The sequence below is a fragment of the Camponotus floridanus genome, unplaced genomic scaffold, assembly GCF_003227725.1.
Source record: "Camponotus floridanus strain SB8 unplaced genomic scaffold, Cflo_v7.5 scaffold50, whole genome shotgun sequence".
Taxonomy (NCBI): domain Eukaryota; kingdom Metazoa; phylum Arthropoda; class Insecta; order Hymenoptera; family Formicidae; genus Camponotus; species Camponotus floridanus.
The window spans coordinates 781,562-794,579 of NW_020229659.1; the positions used below are offsets into that span (position 1 = coordinate 781,562).

A 13,018-nucleotide genomic window follows, 5' to 3' on the forward strand; every position below is an offset into this window, starting at 1 on the left:
ATGGATAAAATTAAAGAATTATAGAATAGATAGATGATTTTATAGAATAGTAAGCAATAATATACTGAATAAATAAATTAAACATAAATGAAATGCAATGTAAAATTGATTACTTAATTTTTAGAAACGTCACATGAGAATGTAATAATTAATATGAAATTAAACATTCATATATCTTTCATTTCAAATACATTTTATTATTGAATAATTTCAAGATATATCGATATATAATAATTTTTCGATTTTTTAAATAATGAATTACAGTGAAAAGTAGATATTTGATAGAATATATAGAAATAATGCAAGAATGTAGTTTTTTTAAGAAAGAAGAGAGAAAGAAGGAAGAAAGAAAGTGGCGAAAGTTCTGCAACGATGAGCCCGAGAAGAAAGAGAGATCGAAGAGAGGCTGCGCCCATTGATTAACGGATATCTTAATTACTGATTGGCCGCACGGACTAATTAAATCGTAACTCAATCAGGATCCCGTCCTGCCTCCTGCGCCACGGCGATTTTACGAGCTTATGCGCGCAGTTCGAGACTCCCATATACATATGTCCCGGGTTGCTGATGGCATATGGGTGGCTTTGAATAATGCACTACAATCCCTACCCTATCCTCCTTTTACATACTTCCTTCACCGATCTTCCTCGCACGGCAGTGTCTCCTTTTTTACTCCATCTTCTCTCTTTGCACACCTTCTTTTTTTCATCGACATCAACCTCTTGGCTTCGAAACCGCTTCGACGGCATTATATTTGCTTGGAATAAAAAAGTATAAGTGTAATTAGTAATACCTACCACCGCGAGAGTCCTGTCCCTTGAACGATAGTCTCTGGTTCCTCCAAATTTTTCATTCGTATAAACTACGCAAGATATGAATTTTCAATCGCGTATATATGAATTTTTCTCTTTTTGCATATTATGGATTCGCTAATTAGTACAAAGCTCGTATTCGCACATTTAATAATATCACATGTAACCGAATTTAATATTTATTTTATATTTCCATTTATAAACGCTATCTTCTTATTTTAAACAAATAAAACTCAGACAATATTGATTTCAATACTGAGTGTACGGATAAAAATAATGAACGTTAAATATGAGGACAATAATTTATACTTTCTTTTCTATATTCGATATCGCGATATTCAAATAAGATAATAATTAATCTATAAATCAACTGTAGCTTTAATTATAGTAGAATCCAAGCATTTGGATCCAATATATTTGCAGTATACATATATCATATTTCGTATGCATATAAAAAATTTATGTTTCTTATAAGTGATATTAAAGTTGGAAGATTACTCAAATTAACGCAGGAAGAATAAAATATAAAGAATATGGAAATAAGAAAAGAGAATATTTAATTATAAAGTATTTTTTCCAAGATCTCTATTAAATTACTTTTTTTTGTAATAAAAACCTATGTAATATAAAGAAAGAATAAATTAAAATACATTAGTACATAATTATTTTTAAAATAAAAATTTAATTATCTAACGATATAAAAAAATCAAATTTTATATAGACAATTAAAATTGTAGAATTATTCAATAAACGAGATTATTTATTTAATCAAAATTTATTTTACTATTATTTCCTAAGACATGCAATATTTATTTGATTCATAATATAATTCTTTCTTAGTTTCTAATAGAAATTTTTAACTGTTATAATTATTAGTTCTTTATAAATGGTTAATTCTTTATAAAATTGATTGAACAATTATTTATAAATGAAAAATACATTACATATTTGAAACATATAAACAATACAAGAAATGATTTTACCCTTTTTTATGAAAACTGAATTTAACAAATTTTTCATTTATCGTTACATAGTATGTATGACATCTAGAATCTAAAATGTCCAGCAGTTACTTTCATGTAGTATTTTTGTCATGTAGTATTTTCGTCATGTAGTATTTTTAATGCATATCACAGACAATCATCTGTGTATTATCCAAACTGCAATATAAAAATGTAATTTTTATTAAATTTTCCTCGGAGAACAAAAAATTATAAAGATTATTATTAAAATTTTAATATTTTTTACTTAAGTAATATTTTTTATTTAAGTAATATTTTTTATTTAAATAATATTTTTCAGATATTTACAACAAATAAATTTCTCTAGATATACAAATTTATTTTATCAATTCGCGTCTGTCAAATAATCTTAAAATGTTGGCTTGATATGTGAAACATGTTTATATTATTTAAAAGTCTTCTTTTTTTTAGATACTATAGCTATTATTTTAAAGCAGCCAAGTGTAACATAAAAGCAATGTTTCTAAAAAACTTTAAAAATGTTACTTATAATTAACATTAAGTATAAAAATAATAAAAATACAATTACATTTAAGATTCTATTTGCAGAAAATCTTTCTTGATTACGTTGTATATTTGGTAAGCGTCTTATATTAGCAGGCATGGGGTGTTCAGTCTGTCCTCTTGAAGAATTCTCAACATGCTGACAATTTATTAACGATAAAACGACAGTCAACATGATAACACATAATATTTGCACTACATATTCCATTTTAATATTTATATTACAGTAAATATTATAATCACTGATAATAAGTTTGATGTATTATAACAAATGTATGTATAATGACACAAGAATTTCTCTTAGAAAAATTATTATTGCCAGATTTTCGACGTTTACTCGATCTTGCTAGAGTCTGCTAGATTCCTCCGCTTCATCAGCTATTTATATTCATCTCTAGATTACGCAAACTATGTTTTCCCACCACTTCAAACAACTTGTTAATATATGTTTTGAAATATATGTAAAAAGAATGGTCATTAAATAAGAGGCTGTCCTTGAAGATTATATCGTGAATATTCATTATGAATTTTACATTTTGTTATTTTCTGGACAAAAATGTCTGCATGCTTAAGATTTTATTAAAAATTATGTAGTAATCTCTTATACTAACTCTCCTTAATTTATAGCTTATTACATTAAATTGATGTCGACACGTAATATTATCATTCATTCGAAATTTGAAAGCATTATATCTCTTGTTATTATCTATAATATTTCATTCCAATATATAAATAAAAATGCAATTGTTTCAATTGATAATTAGATATTGCATCTACTATTTTGTATCTCAAGACTGTTTTAGTAAGACGATTAAATCTTTGATACGTAACTATTTATTCCAGTTTTCTCTTTTTTCATTTAATATATATATATACACACACATACATAATGAATCAGAATTTGGGAATAAAATCGTATATAGCATTTTACTAAAGAGTTTTTATTTCTGAAATAAAAATATAAATAAATAAAGTTTTAATCAAATCAATAATATTAACAAAAATCATAGAAATTATAATAGATATCTCTAAAATCATAGAAATTATAATAGATATCAATATTAACAAAAATCATAGAAAATATAATAGATATTTAATAATTTTATATAAATTTTGGGAAGCACATTTTATTAGATATTATTTTTTTATTTTCTATTTTATTGTTATTTTTATATTTTATCAATAATCCTTTCTTAGTGATTTATAATAATTATGATTATATATAATATTTTGGATTTTATATATAAAATCAGTTATAAAAAAGATGCATAAAATTAATTTTCATAGAGCTGCAAAAAATTGTAATTTGTTACTTTAGAAAGATATTATGAACATCACACTATAAGATAATAAATATTTTGTTATAAAAAATTAATTACTAAATGCTTTGAATATTCAAGTAAATAATGTATTATTTTATTTTAGATTTCCTATCAAAATTTTTATCAATACATTTAATATTTATTTATTGTATAGTGATTGTTAAAGATTTTATTTCGCACACAGTTTTTTTATTCGTATAAAATCAAAAATTCGTATGCAATCAAAAATATTCTAATTAAATCTTACAATTAGCAACATCTTGACAAATATTCGATAAGAATTCGACAGATGTGGAAAACCTCTTGTAATTAAAAATATTAATTTTACAGATGTCTATATAAACATGAAATGTCTATGCAGCTGGAAATAGTCGAGGTTGTTGCATAAAATATTCTGCCACTAAATAATATATTCGATCTCTATATTGAAGATACTTTATTATTGATATTCGCGAATAGCAGTAATAGTAGAGTCTGTTCTTTTTAGCTAAACTGGCTGCGCTAATCTAAAGGTCATCTTTTTCTTTCTAATGTAGAGTAAGAAAGATAACTTCTGAACAGTCAGTTTAGTTAAAAAGAATAGATTTCATATGACAAAACAAACATTTTAACTAATGCCGAGGATGGCAGAGACAAAAAGCGTGATATCAATATGCGTGAATTTTATAACAAATTAGTATATCGTTGACCACTAAATGGTCGCGAAACTACCTTCCTTTATATTTATAATAGCAATCGTTTTATCATGTCGATCGCCTTTAGCGGAATGGTTAACTGCTCCATACACAGAGCAATTAATTACAAGTAGTCTGCATTAATCTTTGCAAATTGGAGCCGAAATCCTCGGAGTACGCCCTGCAATTTATAAGACTCCTTATTCATCAGATTGCGCAACAAAACCAAACCGTCCTATAAAACAAATGCAGATTTCTCTTTTTAACTCTCCGACTCGACTGGACAAGCCGGATGGTAAAGAGTAAGATCTTTTGTCGCGAGTGCATAATACACTCTGGTGTTTCGACAAAATGCCTCAATTGATGCAAATCATAAAACAATTTGCTATAACCCATAACATTCTTTTATTTATACGATGTACGTAATTAATAAATTAAATAAATATGTATATAAATTTCTCCTATTTCTTTTCTCATTTCTAGACATAAAGTTAAAATAATTTACTCATTAATTGTGAAGAATGGTTAATATTTTAAGTCGCATACTGTTGAATGTATTATAAATGGTAAAATTATGCGCGAAATATTTTAATCACAGCTCTTATTCATTCAATCTTGTCAAGAATCGGTTTCTGTGCTTCATAAATTCTTCGGCAAGATATCGTCATCAATTCTTGCTCCTTGGGTGTGTACAATAAACGAATAAATGATTGCACGCCGTTTCTTCCTACTACACACGGTAGTGACATAAAGATATCCTTTTCTAATCCGTGTCGACAGCCCTAAAATACATATTTTATGTTTTTGACATAGGAAGAGAATACATAAAAATATATTTTCAATTCAAACTCGCAAACAAGAAATTGAGGGAGAGTAGTTTAAATAAATCCTATCACGGGATAAACCTTCAGAAACGTAGAAACAGTGAAACAAGCGCAAGTGTTGCGCACGATAGCATCGACGATTTCACTTGCGCAGATACCAACTCCCCAGCTGTGATAACCTTTCTTCGTAATTAATTCGTTATCACTGTTAATGACTTTCGCGTGCAAATCTCCCCAAGATTCCGGATCCATTCTCGTGCCGATCTCTTTATTTATGTCTTTTAAAGGCATGCCCATTACCGCAACGGTGGACCAAACCGGCACTAATATATTGAACACGGTAATAGAAATAATATAAATAATATAAATTAATAGATATATCATAATAATGAAGAAATCAATTAACTGAATGCGTGGATTACATGTTCATTATAAAAAAAAATTACTATAGATAGATTTTATATAAATTATACCGGAAGCCGGTCCACTCTCGCCAATGATTAATGCTTGAATTGCGCTCGCTGAAATCTCGAGCTTCTGAGAGATAAAATACTGAAATCTACAACTATCCAGGAACGTTCCTAGTCCTATGACACGGTTGGGTGGAAATCCTGATAGCTTCATAGCAGCGTATGACAGGATGTCAACTAAAGAAAATCGAGACAATACTTTTTCAAAAATTATATTTATAATATTCGCGATTATATAATTCATGCCGATTTATTGATTATAATGTATCGAAGAGTTGTAAAATATTTTGATGAACGGAAGATTAATTTATTAAATAAATGCAACATCAGTTTCTATCGAGAAAATTAAAATACGTATAATAATTTTTGTTAACGATACGTTAAATATAGTAATGATGACGTACCTGGCTTGGAAAGAATAAGGAGAACACTGTTCGGTGCGTACTTGGAGACGTTCGGAATGATATCCTTGAAGATTTTCAGATTATGCTCTAGATAATCGGCCGGTTGCTGGTCTTCATGAGACTGGCTTCCAACTGTGACCACACATACCGCGGCGTCTCTGGCACAAGCGTAATCTATCGAAGTGTAATAAATGCTGAATGATTCATCATTTAATGCAAAACAATTAGTCTTGTGTAAGATAGACGAGAAAGATTTTATATTTTTTTCATAAGAGATGTTTTTGACGAAAAAATCATGGCAAAAATAAATTAGCTCTCTCTCCATTTTCGAAAATCGCATTTTCCGAAAAATTCAAATACTTTAATTTATTTTCATTTTATTATTTTCTATTTTTATCACTTATCAATACCTACCGTCATGCAATTTATCTCGATCTTATTAACATCTTTCGAGATATCTTAAATAATAATAATGCACGCACTTCCGGTAACCGATTGCTAAGCGTGCGATTTATTTATTCGAACATTAAAGCGCACTCATTTCGAGATAATTGCTCGTTACTCGCGGATAGTGTGATGATGATCTCGCCGTTTTTCTCCCTCTCCCTTTTTCCCATCGAGTTTCACCTTTGGTACCAATAATCTTGGGATTGCCGAGATATGCAGCCGCGTGGCTGATGTCTTCTGCTTCCGCCTTGGCAAGATCTTCGTTCACGTCTATTAGGACGAGCTCCGAGGCGAGACGCTGCGGAAAATTACAAGAAATGAGCGATAGAATGCAGAGGATGGGCAGAGAAGCTATAAATTAATTAGCGGTCATCGCTGCCCGGCAAGTTTTATTACGCACACTTGAAATCATTACGTATATAATAAGCATCAAGACTCTCTCTCGGGAAGTGCATTAAGATCAATGGCATTATTTGTGAAGTCCCTTAATGCGAAGAATCGTTAAGACCCGGTCATATTTCTCAAAATACGCGCTGTTTTCGGGAAAGATTCACTTTGTCGGTTTAGTTTCATCTCGTCGTCGTAGACTGTACCTGGTGACACAAGCGATGTCTTACGCAAGGCGATAACTCATTCATGAATAATTACGAAACCGGTACAGCTTCTTCTCGTCGTAGGTTTCTTCTGGGAGCTACCTTTTCAACTCGGCAGGAGATTTAAATGCGTGGTCCCTCGCGATCGCATTCGTTATGGAATGTCAAACGAGCATGAAGAATGGGATCCCCTGTCTGCACGTACTTCATTTTTCTTTCACAATCATGGTTTTCACGTAAATGTGTTTTGTTTGTGTATCTTTGCAGATTTTTCATTTCAACCTCGAGAATATCACCACATTATAATCCAAAAAATATTATAATAATTCATAAAGTGACGCGGCAAACGAGAGCGAGGGAGCATCATCAGTAATCCATATTCGTTTCTGAACGACGGATCATTAAGCTTGGAGCGGTTCTAAGGACTAGTTCTAATTTGTGCAGACTAATTTGTGGTATAATGAGATATTCGGACAATCATGTAAATCACCTCGTAAAAGTTAATGGGCATTATTCTCCTAGGGCCGTATCGTATACAAATGCGTTTTTGTGGTAATGGCAACGGACGCGGCGCGTATATTAAATACGTTTTACCGATGCTCGTGCATCGAACAGACGGACGCATTTCTCCCTGATGGATGGTGCTTTCACGCGTTAAGACAAACGCCCAGCTGACTACAAAACGACTTCTCGATATATTACGTCGCGCCCTCGTGCTTCCGATCTGTTACTTGTGCGCCACTTAATTATCATACTTCATTAGGCGTGACTTCCGCGTGAAATATTGAGCCGTGGAATTTTTTCCGTGCGCAGTTAATAATTGTTTTCCAATATCTCTTGAAATATTCGTACGAATTCGTAACAACACGTGACGCAAAAATAATTTTACTACTGTTATCTCTCTTGACTAAATCACTTGATCACGAACACAGCGATCTCTCGTGTAAGAGACGAACATAATTGGCCTGCGTATTTAATGTTGACGTAGATTTTGGCCCGGATACACGGACGACGTATCTTTTGTCGACGGTTTTATCTGGTATAATTCGCACAGCTTGATACGGGCCGTCCAACATGACGTGTCACAGCGGGGACGAAGCGAGGAGAATCGGAGAAAGAAGCGTACCTCGCGTGAGTAGTTGCAAGGAACCACTTACGGTAGATAGATCCGCAAGGTGGATGGTAAGTCGTGGTAGTCGTAAGTTCGTACTTCGCGATGATCTCGTTGATGCGATCTGCCAAGCTACGCGAGGTGCAACGGCACAGCTCGACCGTATCTCTTTCGCTTCTTGCTCCTCTTCATGTCCCTCTTCCCCTCGTTTCACCGGAATATCCTTGGTCGCCGGACGTTCTGGCAGATCAGAACATCTTCGTGATCATGTCGGACAAGCGCCACCGAAATTTCGACTCTCACGGTTAATCCGAATGACATTAAGTAGAAATGCGTACTTTTAGCTCTGATCTAAGGCTGACTGTCGCACGAGAGGAAGTCATTCGTCATCGTCAAAAACGCCGACGATATGCGATTTTCAGGAGATCCACGACATTAATTTGATGCGAGATGCGAGCAATTTTCCTCAAAAACGCTAACTCGTGGTCGGCGATGTAACAAGGTCTTCTGATATTTCAGTTATTTTCGGCATCATCGTGACCGCCTTGTACATGACGTACTCCGTTATACGTGTTATTTAGCCTCTCGATGTACACTGTAACATCGTCTAACGAGAAGTCTATCGTCTGTTAGTTACGCCCTCCGTATTTCATCGCATGCGAGCGCTATTGTTTGCCCTCGTAAATTTGCGGAAACCGAAACCTGAAATTATAGTCACCCACGCTTATTACTGTCTACCGGAATGTATATTGAGCATATGGATAGTACATTGTTGCACCTTTATGACAAGGCATGTCCAATTCACATGTCCCATTTAACTTTTACCTTTGATACGAAACAAACGCAAAATTATCTAAACAATACAATAGTAATATACGATTTCGTTTAGATTATTATAGTCAATTTCATACTCTTTCCATTATTATATTTAATTTATTAAAATCAGATGAAAAATATTGTACTCCATAAAAAAATTAAAAAAAACTTCCAAGTAAATTTTTCATAAAATCTTGAGTTGACTATTATAAAATTTTATAATATATATTATTTGTATGCAGATTTTGATGGGATTTCAGGCAAACCGCGTTATAAAAAGACTACAGTCTTTCTCTATAGTTACTAAAGAATAAATCATCGATTATCCTGCACATGAGGTGCATAGTCGACGTGTAAATATTTGCGTTACGACGCGATAACGAGCAAAAGAATGCACGCTTCTTTACAACTTTCATCTCCTTCCTGCTCTCCTCTCTTGCATGTTTTGCTCCGCTCCTTCCTATAGCCAAATTCCTTCTTCTGGTCTTCCATGGATCATTTGCATAATAGCCTTTTTGAAACGGCACACTAACGAGCTCACATTCAGGAGTCGTCCAACCCGTAAGACCCGCATGAACATATATATGAACACATATGAACCTACACACTAGGCTCTATTCCTTCGTTCCATCATCCTTTCTTACATTAGATGCACTACACAAAGATGTTGCTGAGGTCCGCCAACAGAAAGCATCATATCTTTGATTCTCCGAAACACAAATACGAATTATGTGCTTGAGCCACATAGATATGGCGCTATGTCTTATTCACGCGAAATTAGTATGACGTGTTCATACAGATAGATGTATCAAGTATATTATCCGTATCATCTGATAAAATCAATTACAATGCGCAGATCGATTATACATTCATATACATTAATAAATTTTATATAAAATGTATCTACATAAATATACATCTATAAAGAATATTAATATTATATAAAGTGTATTAATATTATTTTCACTTTTATGTAAATGAACTTTTGTTATGAAATTAATATTAATTTATGAAACATATCATATATTACATACCACCGTATATTATATATTTAAAAATAAATATGAAAGTATAAGATGTAATGTGAAAATTTACAAAATTACATTTATATGATAGCTTGCACTAATAATATAAACAGAATATTGTGTAATTTATAAATAATAAACATATATTTTATAAATTCATATTTCATTTTGAATACATGTAAGTTAATATATTTGTAAATAAATATATACTAAGATAACTTTTTTCTCTCTCACATTAATTTATAACAATTTGATAATTTATATATAATTTATATATAATAATATTTCTTTTCAATTAATAATATAAAATATATGTTAATAATATTAATTAAAAATAATATGATTGTTATATAAGAAAAATAAGTTTAAAATCAAAATTGTACGAACAAATAAAAATGCAGAAGAAATTGAGAATGCATTACACTAACCTTGAATAAAATCGCTATAGCGACGGCAACACCTTTAGGTGCGCTGCCTACAACAACGACCTTGACATGATGGCCATCCACAAGATGTTCTGCCTGTTTCGTCAGTAAAAAGGTTACCGTGTTGCCGACGACATCAGGTGATTTCCTTCTAGATTCTGTCATGTTTAAAGAACACTGAGCTCTTTAATTTTTTGATAAATAACATTAGATAATTTAGATAAATCGAAAACTGTTTGACATCGTGGATGTGTCTTTAATTGACGCTTTTCAAAAAAATTTTACGTAAAAATTTACAAGTTAGGAAGACACATTTGGAAAATTAGACAATCGAGAAGATACTTTTGACAGGAAGCCAATGAAGTCGGCGGATATGTAACAAGTAGCTTTATCGATTTAAAATAAGATGATGAAAAATGAAATAATGCAATAAGATAATCAAATTGATGTTATAAAATAAAGCGGGAAAATTTTCTCTGCCATTTGTATCTCGTAGGAAATATAAATCTCGAGTTACCTTGTAGCGGAAGATATACGATCCGATTAACACGTTTAATCATAGACGAAAGATGCAATCGATAAATTCAATCGCACCGTACAAAATCAATTATAATCGGGAAAAAATATTCGTACAAAAAGATAAAAGTTTGGAGCAGATGTAGAGACAAATCGCCAATTGTGATGATCGAGCTACAGCTTCGCTATAGTTTTCGTTTTTCGAGGGATAGGAGATTGTGAAATTGATCGACAGCTGTTCGATTCGCACAGGTGGGATGCGCCATGTTAAGAGATACATTCAATTTCCGCTTTATATTCAAGAAGGGTTTTAGGAATATTATTCTCCATTATTGTATAATTTACTAATTCATTTCATCGTTATTATAGAAATATTATTTCAATAATTTGAATCAATTTTTACAATTATTATTTTTCCTAATTAAAATGTTTAAATAAATCTCATGCAAATTTAATATCAGAGACATCCATAAAATATATAAATACAATCACATTTTCAATTATAGAACTATAATATATTCAATTTCCATTTTACAGGATATGCAAGAAGGATCTCAGAAATAATATTCTCTATCTTTTATCGATTCATTTCGCTATTATAGAAATTTTATTTCTTGTTTCAATAACATGATTCAATTTTCACAATTATCATTTTTCCAAGAAACTAAAATGTTTAAATAAATCTCATGCAAATTTAATGTCAAAGACGTCTATAAAACGTATAAATACATTCAAAACTTCAATATGTACATATATAATTCAAAATTTCAATTATAGATCTATAATATATCCAATTTTCATTTTACAAGATATACAAGAAGGATCTCAGAAATAATATTCTCTATCTTTTATATCGCATCGATTTATTTCGCTATTACAGAAATTTCATTTCTTGTTTCAATAACGTGATTCAATTTTCACAATTATTATTTTTCCAAGAAACTAAAATGTTTAAAATAAATCTCATGCAAATTTAATGTCAGAGACGTCTGTAAAACGAATATATATATATATATATATATATATATATATATATATATATGAAACGCAACGATCTTACCCCTTTCCTTCCCTGCAACGAAGAAACATATAAAGCTAATGCAGAAAAAGATTGTAGTTTAAATTATCCAATCTTCTTTAGAGCCGCAGCTCAGCTATACACTCGCTTCGCGTGCAACGGGGAATGCATTTTCATCCGCCCTTTCACCTTCCCGCCGTACATCGTTCGGCTTCGTAAATCAAAATTCGATCGAGCAAAAAGGAAACGATAATAAGCTTCGCACGAAACATTGTACCGGCTCGCGAGTAATCTTAGAAGAACGCGACTGGTTTAATTTTCCAGGAAGTCGAATTTATATATCGTTTATTACTGCGATCGGATGTACGTACGGAGTACATCGCGGAAACCGGTCGCCAGGTGCGCGGCCCTCGTCCTTATTGATGAAGATGCATTCTAAAAGGCACGTTCTTTCTCGTCCTTCCTCCCCCGTCGCAGTTTCCGTCGCGCGCTCCTTCTCTTCTCCGATCTCTTCTCTCGTCTCCGGTCGTCACTCTTCAACGTCGTTCGTCGATTCGCGAAGGATGCCGCATTCGCGCAGCACATTGCGAATGCCATCGGCGCACCGTTGCACCGCTGCCTTTTCTTGATCGTTTAGCTTCTGTCGTACCGTGGCGCACACACCCTCTCGACCGAGAACACAGGGGACCGACATGTATACATCTTTGTCGGTCCCGTGGGAGCAACTCTGCGAACAGACATTCCTTCAGCTTGTTTCCCCTCGCGCGTTGGCGAATTGACATACGAATAAGTGCCGTTAAAGATTCGATTTGCTCGTGTTGGAAAAAATCGATACAATTCAAAATGAATTAAAGATTTAATAATTTTAATCGTTGTATATAAAAATAATTCATACTTCACAATTATTATCAGAGTACAAAAATTTAATATCTGATTTCTATGCATTATTATTCAATTTACTTTCCTTTATATTTCTCATTATTTTGCTATAAATTAATAGCAAATCAATTACATTGTATTTGTATGCAATCTTAC

At 32.0% G+C, this 13,018-nt stretch overlaps 2 protein-coding genes across 2 annotated transcripts in view; both read right to left on the minus strand.

Annotated features, from left to right (window-relative positions):
- Positions 1 to 4,933: 4,933 nt before the first annotated feature.
- Positions 4,934 to 10,614, minus strand: LOC105256799 (L-lactate dehydrogenase A-like 6A). The gene is made up of 6 exons (XM_011267035.3): positions 10,453 to 10,614; positions 6,660 to 6,777; positions 6,033 to 6,206; positions 5,632 to 5,805; positions 5,240 to 5,481; positions 4,934 to 5,116 (listed from the first exon to the last, which is right to left on the minus strand). Exons 1-6 carry the CDS (start codon positions 10,612 to 10,614, stop codon positions 4,940 to 4,942), a joined length of 1,047 nt encoding a protein of 348 aa, XP_011265337.1. The 3' UTR covers positions 4,934 to 4,939.
- Positions 10,615 to 12,018: 1,404 nt separating this feature from the next.
- The window catches only part of LOC105256801 (L-lactate dehydrogenase), a 165,143-nt gene continuing 164,143 nt past the window's right edge, over positions 12,019 to 13,018 (minus strand). Inside the window, exon 12 of the mRNA XM_025412427.1 lies at positions 12,019 to 12,710. Coding sequence (XP_025268212.1) covers positions 12,513 to 12,710 — 198 coding nt within the window. The 3' untranslated portion in view covers positions 12,019 to 12,512. The remainder of the gene's footprint in view (positions 12,711 to 13,018) is intronic.